General features: G+C 41.2%; 2 protein-coding genes across 3 annotated transcripts in view; one reads left to right on the top strand and one right to left on the bottom strand.

The window, feature by feature from the left end:
- Positions 1–486: 486 nt before the first annotated feature.
- Positions 487–2,815, bottom strand: ndr1 (nodal-related 1). The gene is made up of 3 exons (XM_049559883.1): positions 2,139–2,815; positions 1,109–1,872; positions 487–994 (listed from the first exon to the last, which is right to left on the bottom strand). Exons 1-3 carry the CDS (start codon positions 2,446–2,448, stop codon positions 842–844), a joined length of 1,227 nt encoding a protein of 408 aa, XP_049415840.1. The 5' UTR covers positions 2,449–2,815; the 3' UTR covers positions 487–841.
- Positions 2,816–5,485: 2,670 nt separating this feature from the next.
- LOC125878573 (low-density lipoprotein receptor-related protein 2-like) overlaps positions 5,486–22,736 on the top strand; it is a 37,859-nt gene continuing 20,608 nt past the window's right edge. The window contains exons 1-23 of one of the 2 annotated variants that reach the window (XM_049559860.1): positions 5,486–5,598; positions 7,573–7,695; positions 8,118–8,366; positions 9,556–9,669; positions 9,812–9,931; positions 10,277–10,402; positions 10,970–11,173; positions 12,667–12,835; positions 13,062–13,230; positions 13,849–14,071; positions 14,437–14,556; positions 14,716–14,934; positions 15,240–15,548; positions 15,947–16,165; positions 16,447–16,593; positions 16,742–17,290; positions 17,424–17,642; positions 17,731–17,979; positions 18,080–18,274; positions 18,393–18,641; positions 19,927–20,154; positions 21,948–22,214; positions 22,448–22,663. In XM_049559860.1, coding sequence (XP_049415817.1) covers positions 5,541–5,598; positions 7,573–7,695; positions 8,118–8,366; positions 9,556–9,669; positions 9,812–9,931; positions 10,277–10,402; positions 10,970–11,173; positions 12,667–12,835; positions 13,062–13,230; positions 13,849–14,071; positions 14,437–14,556; positions 14,716–14,934; positions 15,240–15,548; positions 15,947–16,165; positions 16,447–16,593; positions 16,742–17,290; positions 17,424–17,642; positions 17,731–17,979; positions 18,080–18,274; positions 18,393–18,641; positions 19,927–20,154; positions 21,948–22,214; positions 22,448–22,663 — 4,741 coding nt within the window. In that variant the 5' untranslated portion in view covers positions 5,486–5,540. The remainder of the gene's footprint in view (positions 5,599–7,572; positions 7,696–8,117; positions 8,367–9,555; positions 9,670–9,811; positions 9,932–10,276; positions 10,403–10,969; positions 11,174–12,666; positions 12,836–13,061; positions 13,231–13,848; positions 14,072–14,436; positions 14,557–14,715; positions 14,935–15,239; positions 15,549–15,946; positions 16,166–16,446; positions 16,594–16,741; positions 17,291–17,423; positions 17,643–17,730; positions 17,980–18,079; positions 18,275–18,392; positions 18,642–19,926; positions 20,155–21,947; positions 22,215–22,447; positions 22,664–22,736) is intronic. The other variant, XM_049559861.1, reaches the window with a different exon arrangement.

Here is a 22,736-nt window from a genome sequence, read left to right on the forward strand (position 1 = left end):
TTGACAACATTAAAGACTTCTACACCCTAAACTGATGCAGAAAGGCGTAAATCAGTTCATAGAATTGACCAGAACGCAGGAAATGAAGTGTTTGATGCTCAAAATATTCTGAGGGAGTATGAAGAATCCTCAAAACCTACGCCTTTGTATCTCTTTTGCCAAGATTCTTTTTGTAAGCCTCATACAGTAAAGGAATAAGAGCAGCTTGATTTATATTCTTGTTTAAACATTGTAATAAAAACTCATCAAACACTTTGTTCAGATAAGAAATAATTTATTGTATTATTGTACATAGCAAACATACAATCAGGTCAACGTGACCCAAACATCTCAATAAAGTTAAAAGCGCTCACACCATTCTCACATTTGCATTTGTTCTTTCAATGGCATTAAAAAATTCAGTCTTCTATCATAAAGATTGTACATAAAACTCTTTCTGTGAATCTTCTTTAGTGCTTCAGTCAGTGGCCATATTGTGCTCTTGTCCTCACCTTGTTTCATCTTTATCAGCATTATCAGTCCTTATGAATTATAGCTCATGCAATTGCAAATGAAGACACAATTAAGGTCACATTATCTCCTTCAAAAGGTAGCAATAATTTAAAACTTTTGAGAGCTGTGTCCAGGATACAGAGTAGTTACCTTCAGTTATGTCCTGCATCGCAGCAGCAGCCTCTGTCCCAGTGTCAAACTGGACGTCTCTGCAAAGTGCCTGTGGAAATCCATCCACGTTGTGCCTCTGAGCCGTTCAGTCCTGCAGCTGTAGACTCGTCTGGGCCGACAGCTCAGCAGCAGCTTCAGTCTATCTGACCTTTAACCCAAAGGTTTTCAGGTCTCTTGCTCAGTGGCAGCCGCACTCCTCCACCACCATGTCCTCGTGATGCCTCATGACCATCTTCCCGTTCTCGAAGTACAGCATGGACAGCGGAGCCAGGCGTGTTGGCACACAGGACACACATGGCACCTTGTCTGGGTGGTGAAGTTTCAGAAGGCTCTGGAGAGAGAAGAGACGAATGATTAGATCACAGTGTTTAATTAATAGATATGTCATGTTGCAGCAAATACTGTGCAGTGAAAGTATAGGACATTGTCTTAAATTGAGACTTACCTGCATGTATGCATGGTTGGTTGGAGTGAAGGTCTCATCCACAGGTGTGGGACAGCTCCCCTCACAGCGATAGGCATTGTACTGCTTAGGATAGACAATCCACTCGCTCCAGCCGAGCTTCTTAAACTCCACCATCATGTCCACCTTCCTGCAGAGAGGACCCTTCTTCTCCTCCTCTGTGGGCTTGCTGACAGGAGCAGTTCCAGCCACTCTCTGTCTCTGCTGATGAGCGTGATGGTGCCTCCTGGACCTGCGGCTCCTCAGTCTGGAACCAAGGCTGGCTGCCCCTCGCTCCCGGTCCAGGCTGACGTACTTGGAGTGCTCTGCTGTGCGGATGAGTGTCGGCATTCGCTGGCTGTTTGGGTTCTGCTTTGAGTAGACCACCATCATGACCCGGTCGGTTGTAGAGTGTTGGACTCCCTCCTGCTTCTCCTCCTCCACCTCCTCCTCCTCCATCCTCTGTGTGGACTGCTCCTGCTGCAGCCAGCGACTGAGCATCTCCGTCATGTTGAACACCTTCCAGGAAGAAGGGGAGACCATGGAGCTGGGATGAGCTCTCAGGCGGCCCAAGAGAAGCTTGTTCTCCGGGCAGTGCATGCCAGAGCATCCGTCCCTGTGGGAATGGTAGATGTCCACTGAGGCGTGGGAAGACTCTGAGAAGGCAGGGAGGCGGATGCGGAGCTCAGCCAGTTGGATGTTGTCACTTGCAGACATGGAGGAGAGGTCAAAGGTGACGGACCACTTGTTGCCAACCTGCAGGCAGCCTGAAAGAAAGAAGCGTGAAGGTTAACATTTGACATCATCTGTAAAGGTGATAGAGAGTTGCACAGGCACTCAAATGCAGCATCAGGTTTGATTAGACAAATGATTAAATTAAGAGGACTGAAATAAATCAACAGCATCCAACCTTTTGTAGGGAGATGTCAAAGGAAACTATAGACACTACTTATGTTTTAAACTGAATGTGCATTGCATAACTTTACAGGAAAACTGCACAGCCACACCACGAAAAAATATTCTGAATACTCACTCTTTGCAACAAGGCTGACGACAGAGTCAGAGGCGTGCAGCCCGGGGTTGTCTTCCACCCTGATGTGGCTCAGGCTGGCAGCCGGAGTCCTGTCCCGGTCCTCGGTCAGCATGGTCCGGTAGAGCTGCATCATGTAGAGGGGCAGCCTGCTGTCCTGCTGCCTCTGCACGGTGCGTCTGGACCCGGCACTCATCCCACGGAGCAGTGCGTCAGGATGCATCCCAGGAAAGGTCTGCGCAGCGAGACCCAAAACCAAATCCACCAGCAGAAGAAGAAGCGCACAAGAGAAATCCACAGCTAGTCCCTTCATAATTCCCAGGTGTGGTGTTGTCTCTTCCACAGGTAGATTCCCAAATGCTCCAGGTGAGATGCTGAGACCTGGATTTATAATCACACCCCTCTCTCCTCGCGTCCTTTGAAGAGATCTGTCAAGCTGCAGATGGGTTGAGGGCGTGTGTGATCCACGGGAGCGCTCAAAGACTTAAACGTGACAAGGTCGTTGTGTATCGAAACCAATTTGTCTTTGTAGTGAACGAGGTGTGAAAAAGTGTAAACGCGCAGCATGCTGATTGTTGTTGTGTGTGTATTAAAGATCCCTTTGATAAGAAGCCAGGACAATATTATTAGTTAAGGAGATTATGAGCTGCGTAACTGCGCTGTGATTAATGGGTAAGTAACGGGAGTTAATCAGAAAACACTTTCTGTAGCGCAGGTCGTGACCTCTAGGAGCCTGTTGGGACAGAGTGAGGAAAATAAAAACAAAAGGGGATTGTCAGGGTTAATATTTGGCACAACTCTGATGCATTAAAAAAAATACAAATTAAATTAAATAGATAAATAAAATAAAAATAGAACTATTTTGAAAAATCTCAATATGCTCCATATTTTTCTGTTGGGACAGAGTACAGAAAATAAAATCAAGAGAGGATTTTCAAGGTTAACATTTGGCTCAAAAAAAAAGAATAAAATAAAAAATAACATTTAAAACAAAAAATCTTAATATGTTCTATGTTGCATTTTAATTATTGGTCATTTTTTTATTGACTATATATTTTGCACTTTCGTCTTTTTGAAAGGTTACAGGAGCTTACAATAACGTATACTCGCATACTAGATAAATTTAATATTTACCTATAAACAATTTAATATTTTCACTGCTGCTAATTAGATATTAATAAATACTATAAATATACAACAAAGAGGCTATTCGGATAATCTATAAACTAACTAAGGTAATAAAGTGTTTCCTAATATAACAAAAATAATAATAAAAAAATGGAACTAAGCCGGAGATAATAAATAAATAAATAAATAATAATAATAAAAAATAATGAATAATAAATTATAAAAAATACATAATCATATTTTGACACATTAGAAAAATAAGCAAAATGTCAGGATATTTTTTTCAAATTTTTTAGATTATTTTTTATCTATGCAGCTAATGGCAATAATTAAATTCATATACACTGAGGTTGGCAAACTTTTTTTTTTTACAGTAAATCTGTTGTGTGTCTAGTTTCTATCCTTTTATCAGTTTTATTATTTATTTCTTTTTTATTACACACTCTGATTTATCTGGTCTTAACCTATGTCCAATGTTTTTATTGCTGTTTTAATCTCGATGGTGTATACTATTTTATTTGTCTCTTAAAGCACTGTGTATCTGTGTTTTGGAAAGTGCCAAACAAATAAAGTTTATTTTCAACAGCAGGTGTTTATGCTACATAAAAATGTTTAGCTGAATTATATAAATCAACAATTTAAGACAGCTTCAATGAAAAGGAAAAAAATATTTCATATATGCCACGGTAACTGACAGCAGCATTAAAGGGACATTAATGACGTCAGACACGGCAGCTGATCGTCGCCCATTCATAAGTCAAACTGGACACTTGACATCTAAAGAGAGAAGAAAGAGCTGATGGCGAACTACAAAGCTTTGGTGCTTTTTGATGAGTATGATGTGTGAACAGAATAAAAAAAATCCATTAGAGGTAAATTAGTCCTGGTCTTTGAAAGTTCTTTATTGTCACAACATGAAACAAACTTTTGAACTGCAGTTTGCTGCACACTCAGGGTTTCACGTGATAATAGGAGCGAGTTTGAACCGTAATTCAAGAGTTAAATTATTTTTTATCACTAAATCACTTGGTGGATGAATGAAATAAAGCAGCAGCATCAAAGTGTCACGTCATGGCATCAATATATTTTATATTGAAGTGTATCAGATAGTCAGTTTGGCTCCACCTTTACCATATGCTGCATTTATGACTAAAATTCACGACATATTTGAGTATATTTTGATGCTAATAATCCCGTACTTCTCCTATGTGAAGGTTTGAATGCATGCCTTTTGTAGGAGACTATCTGTAGACTGTAGTGGTATTTTTTTTAATTTTTTTTATTTAACCTTTATTTAACCAGGAGGTCCACTTGGGTGTCCACTCATGTGGGCGGTTGGCATGGGGCCAGTATGGGGCCCGTGGACAGTCCTATATAGGGCCAATTCTTCAGCCCATTTACTACCCACATGGCCCCACATACAAATGTTGGCTCGGTACTTTGTCAGTTTTACTCGTGGGCACTGTTTTCAAAGACAAAGCATCAATAAAAGAATAATTACAGTAGTTTGTTCCGTGCGTAAAAGCGCAAAAGCTTTCCAAAATGCGCACCGTCTCATCGCCTCACTGAGAGCGATGAATGCGGATGTATAACATCAGCAGCTATTCACTCATCAAATGCAAATCAATATTTGGGTGAGCTGTAACATTCAGGAAATTTTGGACAGCTTCAATGAAAAGATTTCATGAACCATTAGCAATCTGCTGTGACTGACAGCAGCACCAAAGGGACAATATGACGTCAGACACGGCAGCTGATGGTCGCCCATTCATAAGTCAAACTGCACACTAGACATCCAAGGAGAGGAGAAAGAGCTGGTGGCGAACTACAAAGCTTTGATTTCTTTTTGTTACTGTGACTCGTTCCGTGCGTAAAGGAGGGAGTAACGCCAATACGCAGCAACATTAAGTGTGCGCCTTGATCTCTGTCACTGTAAATCATCAACTGTCAAAAACATTAATACCTACATCTGAGGTGTGCCGTGAACGTCTCGCAAACCGCAAAACATGCGTGGAACATGCATAAATAAATAAATAAATAAATAAATAAATAAATAAATAAAAGTGGCAAAACACAGTAAAACGGGTTAAATAAAGACATAACACACTGAATTTCATTATTAACGTGTTTTAAATAACGGATTTTATTATATTTTTCGTTAACGGAAGCCGAGTGAGGCATCTCTGATGGCACGCGCACCTGCAGCAGTAGAAGCTGATTAAAGCACTTCCTCTCAGGTGACGCAGCGGCTTGTGACGGTGAGCCGCGCGGGCCGATATGGACTTACGCCAGCTCATTTGTTTGGTTTTTCTGGCGAGTCTGAGATATTCCCAAGGTAACATTTGTTTTAGACGTTTTAAATGACTCAATTCAAGCCAGTGTGTTCACTAAATGTCAAACAACATGCAGGGGCGCTTTGACATCTACTTTAGATGTTAGCATAAAGGAGGCAACATGGCGGCGGCCATTCCTGGACCCCTCGGGTTCAGGGTTACAGGTTGTGTAGGAATTTCTGTGAGTGAGTGAGTGAGTGTATGAGTTTGAGTAATTCAGCCTTTCCCCTGTTTCTGTGCCTGTTTTGGGAAAACTAATGTGAAATGTAGCCAGGCTATTTTAGCTAACTCTCCTTTGTTATTAATTTTGAAGGCCTAGGGTAACATTTGGTGACGAGTTGTCTGCAGGCACTTAAAGTCTTAAAATGTCTTAGATTCGCAAATATGAGACTTAAATTAGTCTTGAAATAAAATTTGCGAAGACTTAATTGCTGCAAACATTTTATCTAGTTGACTGTATTCATATTATAATTACTTTAGTCCAAATGAGTCAAGCTCTTCTGCTGATAGTCCACATTTCTGATGCTACAAATATTTAAACCTATCACTGAACCCAATACTGTCTTTAAACTTTATATTGGCACTCGCCTGTTGGCAAAATGTAATTTTACCTAACTCACCATCACACTCACCCCTCCAACACCTCTACACTGGACTACATGTAGCCTATATGCTTTAAATTTACCTGCAATGCTTGAATGAGAAAATGATTTGTCCAAAACTCTGCCTTTAATTTGGTTAAACACTGTCTTAAAAAGGTTTGAAAAAGCAGTAAATCTAAGTGTCTAATACCTGTAGACACCCTGTTAACAAAAAATGTCCTTGGTCTTTCTTATCCGTGGTTTTTCTTCGGGGGTTTTCACACTTGGTCCTTTTCAGCTCTCTAAACAGACTTAGAGCAGCGACTCAGCATTTTTTGCATATTTGTGAACACTCCAAGAGAACTCAGACCCCTCTGAAGCGAACTGTGATCTGAGTACGGTTTGCTTCAAATTAGCAGTGCGGTTCAGTTAGCCTGTGCCTTGTGAACACAAAGTGCTCCAGGTTCGTTTTGCTCACTGCCCTTGTATTTAGCCCTCTAGACCACATGCTGTTGCAATGGAACGCTTGAAAAAACAGACAAAGCCATATCAGCCTGTGACACTTGCTAGGATGCAGGGCAAAGAGTAGTTTGGTCCATGGAAGATACTGTACGTCTCCAGATTTGGCATGTAGAATACATCAAACAGCAACAGTCTACAGCACAGAAACTCTAAAGTTTTCCTCCAGTTTTACTTTCATCTGAAAGCGAGGGGCTTCATAACCGCGCGGCAGTGCCACATCAAAATAAAAATATAAACTACATTAATATAAATGTATTACATATAGCCTATAGTGTGACAGAAAGGACTGAGGTGTCATCAGAGCTGAAGTTGACCAGAAAGAGAACTGAGTCTTTTTTTCAAATGAACTAACAATGTGAACACAAAAAGAACTGAGTCCCTTTTCTGTTGGTCCACTTTTTAGTGCACTTTAAGGGGACAGAATTTGGTTTGTTTAAAAAGAAATATAGGTCATGTGAAAACGCCCTTATACGTCAGTAGTAATTCGGTTCGCTACATAAGTTTGTTTGTGTTTTTTCTTGTCTAGATTAAGTCCTGGTGGAATAAATCGACCATTATTTTACAGTTTTGTTTGTATTTAGCTTAATTTGTCTTCCTGATCTATAAAGTGGTGTCTAATTTTAGACAAAGGAGGACTTCTATTTTGATAAAAATGAAGACATTTACACCATAACTTGATGCAGAAACGGTACAAATTGATGCATCAAATTCACCAGAATGCAGGAAATCAAGCGTTTGATGCTCAAAATGTTCTGCCAGACAACCCTCAAACCCCATATTTCATATGTGTCCGACCAGTGTTGGAACGAAACCTACACCCTCAGACAGGCCGATCATATTCTCTAAGCTAACCGTTGGTCTCTCTCTGTATAGGTCAGACTTTGGGATGCCATCAAGGCCAGTGGCAGTGTGATGATGGAAACTGTATCCCTGATGTCTGGAGATGTGACGGAGGTGGAGACTGCCTGGATGGATCAGATGAAATGGGTTGCACTGGTAGGTGTACTTCCTGTCCCTGTGCTAAACAACTGTTCTTAACCCTTGGCACTCATAAATTGCCCCATTCAGCACTTGAGGGTGTGTAAATAGTTGTTTTGATATAGTTCTGCTGTTAGTAAATGTGGTCCCCAATCAATCAATAAATCAATATGCTTGCTGTGTTTTCCGTTGAGGCATGTGAGAAAAACATTTGTCATGGATTCAAGATAACACAGCATGACTAACTGATATACACAAGGTCGATTTATGAGTGACGTATTCCTTAAGGATCGTCATCTCACCAGTGGTGTATTTGGTTGTGTTGATCAAAGGTCAGTCAGACAGCTACTAAGAAATAGAATTTTTGTTGTGCAGAACTTTTGTAGCAGAAGATAAAATGTGTGTAAAATGAAATAAAAAAAAATGTATCTTCCCTTTAGCACTCCCAGGCTCTCCTGACTGTCCGCCGGGACAGTTTCCTTGTGTGGACTCTGTCGGCTGTGTTGATGCATCGGCCCGCTGTGACGGAAAAAAACAGTGTCCCACTGGCTCTGATGAGGAGAACTGTGCAGCAACAGAGGGCTGTTTGGACTCTGACTGGACCTGTCGGAACCACATCTGCATCCCCAAAGAGCTGCACTGCAATGGACTGAATGACTGCATGGACAACTCTGATGAAGAGAACTGTGGTGAGGAAGATGAAGGGTTGAGTGCTGGGCTACAGGAAACAGAGTGTCAGTCTATGAGACTGTAGGGAACCACAGAGTGAAGCATATTTAAAGAGCTAGTGCACCCAAATTTACAAAAACATTTTAAATTTTTATATTCATTTGTTGCGTCTACTATAGCGATGTACATAGGCTTGGTTTTATTTTTCCAGGTGTCCCATCTTTGAAATGTCTTCAGTCTAGCCTCATCTTCAAAAAATGTATTTTATTTAATTTCTTTGCCAAATTCATATTGAAAGAAAACTAATTTAAAAACTGAAACAGTTCACAAAACAAAACAACAGTTCACATAAATAAAAATATTTAAATTTTCAAATTTAAAACAGCAAAGGAAGGAAAACATCATATCACCAAAAATATTTCTGTCATGCTGTAACTGGCAAATTTTATGGTTTTACCAAAACAGTCTAACGATGAATCAGTTGTTAGAATTTATTCATTATGTTTCCTGTAGTTGGAGTGACTGTGTTACTGTGTTTCAGAATGAAATCTTTCAGAATATAAGATCCTAAGATCCCAAATAGCCAAACACCTGAAGGTGATGTAAAAGGTTTCAAGCTCACATGATCACAACCCCTGCATGATGACAAAAAATCCACAATTCAACAAATTACAACAAAATCGAGACGTCTTTACATCCACGTTTCAGAGCGGGAAGTCGTTACTGACAAGTTCAATGTGTAATCTGGGTGAACTAACCCCTTTAATCAGTCACTTGGTGCAGTCATTTTAAATGTGCAGAACAGTTTATATTCATTTTTATGCATTTTTATTTGAATACACTGGATGTTTTGCTGGTTTTTACACCGAAGTTTGGTTTTTTTTACACTTTTAATGACAAATAATATTGAACTTTATCACTATGATTTGCATCTGCACGCTACCACATAAACAGATATTCACACTGATGTGGACCATAATGTGATACACACTGACATGCCAGGTGATATTGCTTGGAATCATTCATATTTTGTTTTACTGTTTTGAATTTTATCATATCAGTGTGACAACTCTATTATTATTCGATTAATTAATTAGCCCAGCATGATCGTGGAGGCAGAGTGAACACAGAGTCAGGATAGGTGTGAGAGGCAACAAACAGATGGCCTCTAACTCAGGGTATGAGTACTTATTGTCTGTTCTCTTCAAGGTCGGTGTGTTGCGGGTGGCATCCGGTGTCCTGATGGGACGTGTCTGACTGCTGAACAGAGGTGTGATGGGACGGTTCACTGCTCAGATGGAAGTGATGAGCCACTAACCTGCGGTAACTTTGGGGCAGATTTACCTGAATTACAATGACAGCAACTGTAGCAACAAACTAACGTTTTACCACAACTACTGCTGATGAGTCTCAACCTAATGTTTTTAGTGTGTTGATCTCTGTAATGCTGAGCACCCTCCTGCAGGTCGTATTTGCTCCATGAACAACGGCGGCTGTAGCCACGTGTGTGTCGATGAACCCTGGGGAGCTCTGTGTGCCTGTCCTGTTGGATATAAACTCTCTCCCAATGGAGCCGTCTGCAACGGTGTGTAGGGTAACACACTATTGACTTTCTAATTTTCTCTGCTTTTGAATTCTTCGTTCACTGGAGGCATGTGAACAAAACAATTATCTTCACAAAGTCAGCATGACACAGGGAGAACAACTGATAAACAAGTGGTAATTTTGCAGGTGAAGTTCTCCATTAAAGAGCATGCTGAGTTTAGAGAAGCTTCCTTTTGTATCTGTATATATATCATCTGTTTTGAAATCGGGTGTTGATGCGTATGGGGCTAAAACTCTCTCTCTCTCTCTCTCTCTCTCTCTCTCTCTCTCTCTCTCTCTCTCTCTCTCTCTCTCTCTCTCTCTCTCTCTCTCTCTCTCTCTTCAGATTTGGATGAATGTGCCCCTCCTTTTGCCCCATGTATGCATCACTGCACTAACACCGTCGGATCCTACTATTGCCACTGCAGAGAAGGCTTCAAACTAAGTGGAGGCTCCACATGTCTAGCTACAGGTAATGAGGCAGAGTTTTCAGTGTTTGTCCAGATCTAATGTGATCAACATAAACATGTCATAGCCCTTCCTCCTAGTTCTTTGGTACCAACTTAGCCTCATCTTGAGCCAGGGATAACACTGAGTACAAGGCAGGATACTTTGACACATTGACCAGCAGGCAAGTACAGATCTGATGCTGGTAAGTGTTGGTGAGCTGGTCCTCAGCTTATGATGTTAACCTACTCTGGATTTAGTTTCATCCTCTGAGAAGATCAAACCCAACAACAAACATCACAAAGTGCACTTGGACAAAAGATAATTGACGTGTTAATGGGCCACTTTGATGTGACTGAGCTAATGACAAAACCAAGAAAGAAAAGTTCAAAAAGATCAAAGATGTAATTTCAAATACAAACCGTCAATCTGGTTACATCAAAGTAGAGATTGTGACTTCAGATGTTGGACAAAACTGAACTATTGCATCGTCATTGGAGTTTTTTTTCTGTTCAAATATAGTAAGGGATGGTGAAGTACCAGAAGGTGAAACTTGCTCAAATCTAAATATTCACACTATGTCCGTGTCCAGGTAACATTACCAGACTGCTAACAGTGCAGAGGAGATCTATTGGGCTGCTGAATGTGAAGACTCAACAGTTTGAAGTTATCCACACTCCAGTGCCCGACCCAGCGGCCTTGACTTTTGACGTTGCCCGAGGCTGGTACTACTTGGCTGACAACCATGGCAGCATTATCAAAAGTGATGGACGGAACAGCTGGACAATCTTCACTGGTTAGTTGACCCAAAATGTTGGATTTTTTTGGTTTCTTTTTGGTTTTATACATACATGAAATAACCAGTTATACTGTCGCTACACTGATTGGCAATGTAAAGATGTTATGGCATCCAGAGTTACCACAGTCATGAAATTCCTGGAAAAGTCATGAAATTAAAAGAAACGTTTTCCAGGCCTGGAAATGGCTTGGAATTAACAGAATGATTTGGTAAATTTTCAATTTATTTGTTTAAAATATGTTCTTGAAAATCCCAAAACATGTCTGGCTTAATGTGAAATACTGATTACTTATTTAAAATCTAGTGCTACCCTGTGTGACTATTTAAACATCACTAGTATCACATGATAGGAAGCACCAGCAGTTTTCCTCTGTGTAAATCACTGCGAAGTGTTCATTTAATAATGTATGGCTTTTGAACAACAAATAAACTACATGACTCGAGAGAGAGGCTGACCAAAGGCTCTGCACAAAAAACTTGATGGTAGCAGTATGGTGGAAGCAGCTCTGGTCAGCCATAATAAAAGGAAAAAACATTAAGACAACCAAAACGTCGCTCAACAGGCTGAGCCTCTGCACATATTTCGCCATCTGCCATAGCCAGGCCAGAAAACGTTACCGCTTCTCTTCTATGAAAAGCATTGTATAGCTGGAGGACAACTTCAGCGAATGCTAAACCAGTCTGTTGCTGCATCCAATGATCTGCTTGCCTATTTAAAACTACTTAAGTAAATTTATTGGGTGAAATAATATAGAAAAGTTATGCAAACATTTTCAAAATTCATTGGAAAAAATGTGTGGAAACCATGGGCATGTTTTTCTTTTTGATAGTCTACTAGAGTGGTTCCCAAGCCCTTTGGCTTGTGTCCCCCTAAATTAAAGCTATGTCTACTTGTGATCACCCGTCATAAGTTTAACAATCTTCCAAATGACTTTTAATGAGACTTCAAACACCTTCAATTTTTAGTTTATCATAAGAAAACAGCAAATAGCTAGGGCTGTGCCAAATGTGTTTTTTTTAATATTTGAAGCTTCTATGGGGATTTTTTGAGTGATGCTTTGAATGTCCATCATCAAGTTTTATGACGACTTGACCCTGAAAAGCAAATCCTTGAACAAAATCCTCCGTTTTAATAAACTGATTTGATCTGCCACTGTGCAGAAATACCAAGTTTAAACTGAATGAATTGCCATGCAAAAAATGATTAAAAATAGGCTGCACAGCATTCAAATGTTGATTCAGAATTTGAATGTCAGTGTAATGAATAAAGCTTTGAACCTTCGAACCATTTGGTGCAGTGCTACAAATGGTTTGTACTTCCCTCGCGAATTTGCATCCCATGTCTCATCCTAGACTGAACTGCAAAATTTTGTGGAAGTTTCATGTTGAGATATTCACATCATATAAATAAATTGTAATGTGGACCACATCTGTTGAAGAAAAAGCAACATTTCTTAAAAGTTTGATGATTGATTTCTTTTTTTTTCCAGGGGAACCTGGAATCAAGAGTCTAGCTTGTGATTGGCTGAATGGCAACCTGTTCTGGACCAATCTGAAGACAGAGTCGATCTACATGCAGGGAGCTGATGGCAAAAGTTACACGACAGTGCTGAGCAAACACATCCGCCCATCAGAGTTGGTGCTTGTGCCTGTGGAGAGGTATGCTGCTTTTAGTCTGTCTGTGTGCTATACAGGATTTAAAGTAATCTCATTTGATAAGTTACATCCACTTTTATGTACAGTGTGTGGAACCTGGTGAAACTGATAATAATTTAGTATTGAAATGAGCTACTGTGTGTACACAGCACACATGAACATCTAACCGGCATGCATGAACCCAAAGAGATGATGATACACAGGTCATTCTCTGCTCTCTGTCTCCCAGCTTGATGTTCTGGATCAATGCCGGCCAAGGTGACAGAGTGACGATAGAGAAGTCATGGATGGATGGGTCGGAGAGAAGCACTCTGATTGTGCTCACTGCTCAGTCGGCCCACAGCCTCACTGCTGATGTGGCTGCCAGGAGGCTTTACTGGATCAGCGACCTCAAGAAAGTGAGTTAAAGAAAGACACATATGCACTGGAGTATATGAGTTGAATTAGTGCCAGCCCATAGCGTAGGCAGTATAGGCGAATGCTAAGGGCGCTGTCATCCATAGGCGGCGTCACAAATCGGGGAGGAAAAAATCCAAATGTTCATCTTTTACTATTTTTTTACTATCACTACTATCATTTTGAAATATTACATAAGGTCACAACAACATAAATACAAAGCAAAGCTCCTGCCGCCCCCCGGCCCTTCTCCCCAGCTTGTTACACTTTACCTGCTCTCTGAGGGAGATGAGCAAGTTATCCGACATCATGTGAACCCTGAAACACGCTGTATCGTTATCATATCAAAGCAACAAAAGCTCTCTGGTGCCCACTCATCTGCCACTACACTACTGAGAGGAGTGTATGTGGAGAGAGAGAAAATGAAAGGACGGAGGAGAGCTTGTTGTCGTTACCTCTAAGCAGCCGGTGGCCGTAAACAGCTCATAGAGGTTACATTGATTTACATTGTGAGGCGTTTATTCAGTAAAAATCAGAATTGAGCTAAGTGTTCAATGTAATCTTGTAAAATGTAGCTTGTTATTTTTCATATGTAGTAAACATGAATTTATTTTATTCAGTCTATAGAGACGGTGAAGATGGACGGGACCGGTATTCACTCCTTCACAGGACTGTTCAACAGGAGACCGGCTCTCGGCCTGGCTGTGTTTGAAAGTTCGTTCTATTGGGTGGATGACAAAGGTCTGTGGCAGGTTCCCCAGAACACACCAAACCAGAAGCAATTTCTCTGGAAAGCCGCACTGCCGATATTGGCTGTTTACCACGAGCTACAGCAGCCTCAAGGTACTTACTGGAACATTTTATTCAATAGTAGTGGTTTTCCTTCTCTGAATTTCCACTGACATTTGATGTCATGGTCCTTATTAATTAACACCCAGTTAAATTCATTTTTAATTACAGTACCAATTAGTGTTAATTTTGCTTAAGAAAACAATGACTTAATGTGTTGCCAGTTACTTTTTTTTCTCCCCATGACTTAGACGAGACAATGACAAGACGCCAACAAAGTCATTAAACACCAGCACTGATCATATCAGTGTGCAATATGGTCATAACTATGATGACCACTGTAAGTCGTCATCATAGTTGTTTCTTCTACACCTAAAGAGACTACTCACATTTCAAAATGTCTTGTTGTCATCAATCAGGTTCTTCTGCATGTACAAAGAGTCCGTGTCACCTCTGCCAGCTAACTAAAGGCAACCCTGTCGGATTCACCTGCGCTTGTCCAAACTCCAAAGTATTGCTACTTGATGGGACGTGTGAATGTAGGTTCACCATAACTTTGTTCTGACTTGCCTTAACTTAAGTAACATAAATTTTACCCAGTCCTGCCAGACTGTTTCATGCCATTATGGGATTAACAGTAATTTTCTGTAGTCCTTTAAGGCATCATTAAAATGTGTTAACCCATTTTTGTCCCATAGATCCGAGGTTTATATACGCTACCATCAACAACATCAACCTGCTGGAGTTTAAAGGCAGAGAGTCCACAAAAGTCCAGCTGTTTTCCACTGACGATGGCATCCTGTCATTTGATCTGGACTGGTACAGAGACTGGCTGTACTGGGCTAACCAAACTGGCCACATCCAACGCACCAGTCTAACTCAGGTCAAGACTGAGGTGGTCCCTACGCCTTTGCCAGGTTAATGCTTTGGGTTTTCCTTGGCTTGTACAGACACGAGTAACTGATGAGAACTAAGAGAGCAATAGTCACTGTATTATCACTCAGTCAACTGAGAGAAAATTAAATTATTTAAATAGACTAAAGGTTTATGATGCAGCAAAAGTGGAAGTCAAAGCCAACCCCAGATTCACTCTCGTTTGGCTTTTTGTCTCGCTATATTTTATTTTTTCGTGTTGTGCCTCTTGGATAAGCTATAAACCAGCTGGCTACTTGGTCTCATTACAGCTTTCTGCAAACTCACACTCCTCTTTTTGTCTCTTTAGTTTGTCTGATAAAAGTAGACCAGAGGAGAGGGAACATTTATTGGGTGTCATGCGAGCAAAACAGCATTGGCACCACTACAGCCGACGGCCGATACCCACAGCAGCTGTACCACACAACAAAGGAGATTCGAGACCTGTATCTGGACTGGCTGAGGGGTGGCATCCTCTGGCTGGAGGAGGACCGAGTCCTCAGCATGAGCATGATGGGAGGCAAAGCCAAAGAGCTGCTGCAGTTAGCAGGAGGAGTCATGGGGAACATCGCCTTCGACCTCAGGGCAAATAGTCTGCTCTGGAACTCAAAAGGAGCAGGTCTGTGTGTTACATCTGTAGATAAGAGCGATAAAATGAAATGTTGAGCTCGCCAGCTGTGACTCAGCAGTAAGAGCTTGAAGCAATACGAGTTGAATTGTTTGCAAAGCACTGAAATATAGAAAGTGTTTTAGAAGATGAAGTGTGCATTATGAAACAAGATGTGACTATGTTAACATGCACACAAACATTCCACTATTATTCCAAATATAAGGTTCAAACCCAGGTTGGCGGGGTTTGAACCTCCTTGTGTGCAGAGATTGCAACAGTCAAGACCTTTTTAATTTAGTGATTAAAAATTTAATGTTGGATGGTTTGTCAGACCTAATTTATAATCTCTGAGAGTGAATGTTTCTCTGGTACAGGCCTGGTAAATGAGTTTGCTCTCACATTTGCAGGTCTGACAACGATGAGTTTGCTGCAGGAAAAGAGCCATCGAGCTGGTAGAAGATGGAACATTTCGGGCTCAGTCATAGCTGCCTTTGAGCCCTTCCTGTTGACCCTCTCTGATGATGTGATGAGACTGTGGGACCGGCGTGATGGGAGCCTCATACGAGAGATGATTGTGAGAGATCATGTGTTCAGTGTGATCGCTGCAATGACGGCCGTTCCTACAGGTCAGTCTGAGTCCTGTTAGTTATTTTTCTTGGATTTTCTGTTGAAATTTCTGTTTGAGGTGCCAACTTTTTGTCAATCTCTGGTAACTGTCATGGCTCATTTTAGCTGCACAGTAGCACACAACTAGCCAGTTTACAGCAAGTATTTTCAAGAGCACACAGAAACACTTCTCTGATTTGATTAAAGATGGATCATTATCAGAGGAAATAATATGAAAGCCATAGATTTTTACTCTGAAATACTTAATTTTCTCAGTTCCAATTATTTTAACTTTCTATAGTGCCCGATACTCCAGTCTGCAATGAGCCCTCTATGCTGTGCCAACACACATCAGTCTGCATCTCACAAGCCCAGCTGTGTGACGGTAAAAAGGACTGTCCTGATGGAGATGATGAGGATGCTTGTGTAGCGACATGTCCATCTAAAGGTAAAGTATCAACATCACTGTTAGATTTGTTTAACCACTGCGTGCAGTTCTTAAACCATGTGAGTGGTGAACAAATTTACCACAGGCTTGACTGGTAACTTTAACTTTACCGTAATCTTGTGTTTTCTTTGTTAATTTCCAATCTTAGATGATTTCAAGTGCAAGGACTCAAGGAGTTGTATCTCAAGGAGTCTGGTATGTGATGGTCGTTCTCATTGTCGCGATGGCTCAGATGAGGTCAACTGTCCGACCATAGCTTCTCCTGCAGCTCGGGCAAACGTCCTGAAGTGTCGCACGGGCTCGAAGCCATGCAAAGACGGCACAGAGTGTGTTCTATACGGCCACGTGTGTGATGGGGAAAGGGACTGTCGGGATGGATCAGATGAGGATGATTGTCCGACCACAGGTTCTCCTACAGCTCAGGCTAACACCCCAGAGTGCCGAACAGGCTCAAAGCCATGTAAAGACGGCACTGAGTGTGTTTTATACAGCCATGTGTGTGACGGGGAAAGGGACTGTCGGGATGGATCAGATGAGGTCGACTGTCGGACCGTAGCTTCTCCTGCAGCTCGGGTGAACATCCTGAAGTGTCGCACAGGCTCGAAGCTGTGTAAAGACGGTACTGAGTGTGTTTTATACAGCCATGTGTGTGATGGAGAAAAGGACTGTCGTGATGGATCAGATGAAGAAGGATGTGGTGAGTTTCTCCAAATGTAATTTCACTTATTGGAAAAGACTGCAGTTAAGTCTGTGGTAACGTATGTAACGTACTAATTTAAACTTCTTTTTTGGTTTAATTTTACTGTGTGACTACTGCTGTATCTCCCAAGATGCCACAGAAGAGACCATGACTCCAACAAAACCAAACAAAATGCCACCTGCCACCAAACCTCCTGCTCCAACTGTGCCGGCCTGCAGCAGCCCGTCTGTGCTCTGCCCCAATTCTGCTGCTCACCTCTGCATTTCTCCAAGCCAGTTTTGCAACGGGCGTAAAGATTGTCCCGATGGCTTTGATGAGCAGAACTGCGTCAAAAGATGCCCCTCTAAAAGTAAGCCTTGAATGTGGAGTAAAAACGGCTACTTTCAAAGTGTCTTGAAACTTGGTGAGCTTGATTGTTTTACATAACTTTTTTACAGATGACTTCCGCTGCAAAGACCGTAGGAGCTGCATTTCCAAAGATCTGGTTTGTGACGGCCGGTCTCATTGCCATGATGGCTCAGATGAGGTCAACTGTCCAAGTGCAAGTCCTCCTGCAGCTCGAGTTAACATCATAAAGTGTCGTATGGGCTCCAAAATGTGTCGAGATGGGACAGAATGTGTTCTCTTCAGTCACGTTTGTGACGGAGAGAGAGACTGCCGAGATGGATCAGATGAAGAAGGATGTGGTGAGTATTCATTCAAGGGTTTACAAAGGTAATAAATGTGATAGGGGCTTTTGTGTAATATTTCTAGATGCTGCACACACTGACTCTATCATTCTTGCAGAAAATCTCCACTTAAATGAATCTCCTGCACCAGTGGAGCCATCTACTCAGCCTCCCTCCAAGCCGTCCTGCACCAGCCCTTCATTTCTGTGTCCAGATTCTTCTTTATGCATCAAGTCAACACAGATATGTGATGGGAAGAGAGACTGCCCTGATGGGTCTGATGAGAACTGTGTGAAGAGATGCCCTGACAAGAGTAAGTCATTAAGTTATTGTATTTGGTTCTTTGAAAGTGTCGGAATTCATTATGTAAATGTGAAGTAAATCTGATGCAGTTCCAGGCATGTCTTTCACTATTCTTTTACCCTTCATAGCTGACTTTCGCTGCAAAGACCGCAGGAGCTGCATCTCAAAGAGTCTGGTTTGTGACGGTCGCTCTCACTGCCACGATGGCTCAGATGAGGTCAACTGTGCAAGGGTAGCTCCCCCAGCAGCTCAAGCCAACATCCTGAAGTGTCGTATGGGCTCCAGACTGTGTAAAGATGGGACAGAGTGTGTTCTCTTCAGTCATGTTTGTGACGGAGAAAGAGACTGCCGGGACGGGTCAGATGAAGAAGGATGTGGTGAGTCCTTGTGAGAAGGTGTGTGGTGTTTTTTTTTTTGTTTTTGTTTTTTTTTTTAAATAAAGATATTTTTGGGGGCATTTTTAGCCTTTGTTTGGTAGGACAGACAAGCGTGAAAAGGAGAGAGAGAGAGAGAGAGGGACTGACATGCAGCAAAAGGCTGGAGTCGAACCCAGGCCGCTGCGGCAACAGTCTTGTACATGGGGCGCCTGCTCTACCACTAAGCCACCGACGCCCCGAGAAGGTGGTTTTTAGATGAGCATGATCTGTGATCTGTATTCTCTGTCAGATTTTCTGCAATAATCAAAACTTGTTGCTTAAAAAGTTCCATCGTCCATTCTTAAAATTGCCTGGTAACTTTTCATATTTATGTAGCTATTCTTTTGAATTAAATATATATTAATGGTAATACTGGTTTCTTTTCAAAGGTATAATTTTCATAATCATTTTCAGAGATTAGTATAAATGCAAGATTATCGCTAAGAATCAAAATTCATAAATCACTCCCTCCAGGATTTCACAGGCTCTTTTTGATGCATGATTTCACTGCAGTTTTTCTAAAAAATTGTGATGTATGTTGTAATGTTTTTAGGCTTTTTTTTTTGGCAATGAAATGACAGGAGTAAGAGAAAATTGAGAAAATATTTGCTTTTTTTTTGCTATAATTCATTGAAGTTGAAAGCAACTAAACAACCAGTGTGAATAAAAAATTTACTGTTTGTAGTATGAAGTTTATATCATGCTAACGTTACCATTTACCATGTGTATTTAATATAAGGGATCTTGAGATGTAACAGCCTCTGTCATCGCAGTTTGTCTTGTCCATTGTCCACGCATTTCAGCCATTCTTCAGCTGTGCTTTTGGGTACAAAAGTATTTCTCAATCAAAGACTTTTGCTTGTGTTCCACCACAATGTTGCACACAGTGCAAAACAGTGTGCCCCCATTTTCATGCAGCACATCAGGGAAATGTCTTTCATTATCTCTGACAGTAATTTTTGTTGGTAAAGAGTTGTTCGTGTTGCCTGATGTCCACATCTTCACAACCAAAATCAGACAATTGAGTTGGTTGGTTGATTGGTTAAATTTGCATTAAGTTGCGATCTCCACATCCTGGTGAGGTTGAGAAATGACAATGAAACCAGCAGCTTATGATAAAGACCACTGGAAATCTTGAAGTTTAGACTTATATGCATGGTATTTATTACTAGTGTAGTCATATGGTGATGATATTTGGATGTTTTGACATTGAACCTAAAACTTTAATTCACTGTTTGATTTTTAGATGCTGCAGAGGATGCTCCTATCACTGCTACAGAAAATGTCAGCTTAAATAAAACCCCTTCACCTGTCACACCCTTAACTGAGCCTCCCTCCAAGCTGTCCTGCAGCAGCCCTTCATTTCAGTGCCCAGGCTCTTCTTTATGCATTAGACCAACACAGATATGTGATGGGAAGAAAGACTGCCCCGATGGCTCTGATGAGAACTGTGTGAAGAGATGCCCTGACAGAAGTAAGTCATTGAGATATTGTATTTGGTTCTTTGAAATTGAATTTACATGAAATCTCAGAAATGTCAAAGCATTGTGTTAACATTAAAAAGGGACATTAACACGACCAAATAATATACCAGTGTTGGACCATATAGGACTCAAACCCCTGTCTCCTGGATGAAAGTCCTGTGCTCTATCCATTCATCCACTGAAACTTACTGTTCCACTGTGACTGGACCAAGTGGACTGAATACAAGGCTCACTGCAGAGACACTACCTAAATCTCTTGATGATCATGGCAAACATGTTTTTCAAGTGACGGCTAAAATGAGTACTGTAATGCCCTATGTATTTGTAATTTACCTCAGTGACACTCCAGTTTTGTTTTGTTTTTGTATGTTTATTCAATTCAATTTTATTTATAAAGCCCAATATCACAAATCACAATTTGCCTCACAGGGCTTTACAGCATACGACATCCCTCTGGATATGGACCCTCACAGTGGATAAGGAAAAACTCCCAAAAAACTTTTGACAGGAGAACAAATGGTAGAAACCTCAAGAAGAGCAACTGAGGAGGGATCCCTCCTCCAGGATGGACGGACGTGTCATACAGAATAGATTTGCAGTTATCCATATGACAAAATGATACATAAAGAGAGACAGAGAGATGCAGGGCAGACAGTAATGACAACAAATTGTAATAAAACAATAAAGTTAAAACAACAACAACAACATACCATTTATATGAACTTCATACTTCATACAACACCACCTGACTTTCTGGGACAAAGCGCCAATGGCTGCTTCTTTCATGTGCGATCAAAGGCAGTTTGGATTAAGAGTTTTGGCTCTCACAGACACCTCAGGCTTAAAACGATGGCTCAGGAATATCATTTACATGCAGATGTACATAAATAGCATAAACAATTCTTTAATATTCAGAAAATGGGTATCAAGTAATACCAGTCATTGGATGTGGAGCGGATTTTTGACGTCTTTGTCCCACAGAAAAGATACAAAACATGTATATTTGACCTCAATTCATCCACTCCTCCCCTGATTATAAAGAAATGTTCTTGTTATATGTTGACAAGTTGAAATCTGAGTCCCTGATTCCATCCCCACCACCCTACCCACCCATTCATAGGATTGCAGGTTACAAAATACATTCAGGTGAAGAGGGGAAACGAACATAACTTCAACAAATAATTTAATTAATTACTTAAACAAATGTAAAAAGAGAGGGCGAGAAGGATGCTGTAATGCAACATTTACAGGTACCACCCTATTCTTTATCATGGGGAGTCCCAAAAAGGGTCTCCATATCTTAATAAAGGTTTGGGAGGACCTTTTGAGTGTGTATTTGATTTTTTTCTACCTTTAAGAAATACACATCTCTGATCCAATGAGAAAAGGATAGGGGAGCGCGTTGCTTCTAATTTAGAGGGATCAGTCGTTTCTCCAGAAGAGTAGTGAAAGCAGGGACCACGTTAAAATGTGCCCTTCTGATCACAACCATTTACAACCAAACTAATAAACTGTCATAAAGTTGTAAGAGAAGGTCTGAATGGACCATTATTAGCTGGGGAAACAATGTCACCATCTGGCTGTCTGCCTCATGACCACTGGGACCATTTTTGACCAGAAACACGTCACCATCCAACCAGTGTTTGTTGGGATGTGTCACTGTGGTCAAGCAGTGATGTGAACCAGCATAACAATCTAAATATTTATTCTATACAATTTGAAGTACCGAGAAAATTTGATTCAATTCCACTCATATATTTTAACAATCTTTCACCCTCCACAGCTGACTTCCGCTGCAAAGACCACAGGAGCTGCGTCTCAAAGAGCCTGGTTTGTGACGGCCGCTCTCACTGCCACGATGGCTCAGATGAGGTCAACTGTCCGAGGGTTGCTCCGCCTGCAGCTCCAGCAAATGTCTTAAAGTGCCGTGTGGGCGCAAAGCTGTGTAACGATGGCACAGAGTGTGTTTTATACAGCCACATATGTGACGGAGAGAGAGACTGCAGAGATGGATCGGATGAACAGGGATGCCCAGACACCTGCAAACAAGGTTGTTTCACTTTAAACATTTGAAGTTTTACTTTACTGTTTTACTGTAACATTAAAGCAACGTTATTTTAACCCTTCATGACATTTATCTTTTTGTTTTACTCTCAACAACTCCTAAAACTAATCAATAAAATCATATAAGGACACAAGAAGACACGACACAAATGTACTTTAACTGAGACATTAGCTGTAATGCTGCTTCATTCAAGTCATACCTTTTATTCTCCACTCCAGGTGAGTTTCAGTGCTCCCACGGGAACATGTGCATCCCTGAGACTGAGGTCTGTGATGGCAAGTCGCAGTGTCGGGACCAGTCTGATGAACTGGACTGCTGGAAACCAACCAAGAGCTGCGAGCATCGATGCGCCGACGGCAAGCGCTGCATCCCAAAGACATTCCTGTGTGACGGAGAGAGAGACTGCCTGGATGGCACGGATGAGGTGGGCTGCGGTAAGTCTTCAGATCCAGTTTTCAAATATTGATCCACTGGTGACGAGGCTAATGTGGCTGCAAAATTCCTAGC

This window comes from Epinephelus fuscoguttatus, linkage group LG18, assembly GCF_011397635.1.
Source record: "Epinephelus fuscoguttatus linkage group LG18, E.fuscoguttatus.final_Chr_v1".
Classification (NCBI taxonomy): domain Eukaryota; kingdom Metazoa; phylum Chordata; class Actinopteri; order Perciformes; family Serranidae; genus Epinephelus; species Epinephelus fuscoguttatus.

Coding starts and splice junctions, on each gene's coding strand:
- ndr1 (XM_049559883.1), bottom strand. CDS start 2,448: ATGAAGGGACTAGCTGTGGATTTCTCTTGTGCGCTTCTTCTTCTGCTG. Junction 1,873..2,138: donor CGTCAGCCTTGTTGCAAAGA/GTGAGTATTCAG, acceptor TCTTTCTTTCAG/GCTGCCTGCAGGTTGGCAAC. Junction 995..1,108: donor CCAACCATGCATACATGCAG/GTAAGTCTCAAT, acceptor TTCTCTCTCCAG/AGCCTTCTGAAACTTCACCA.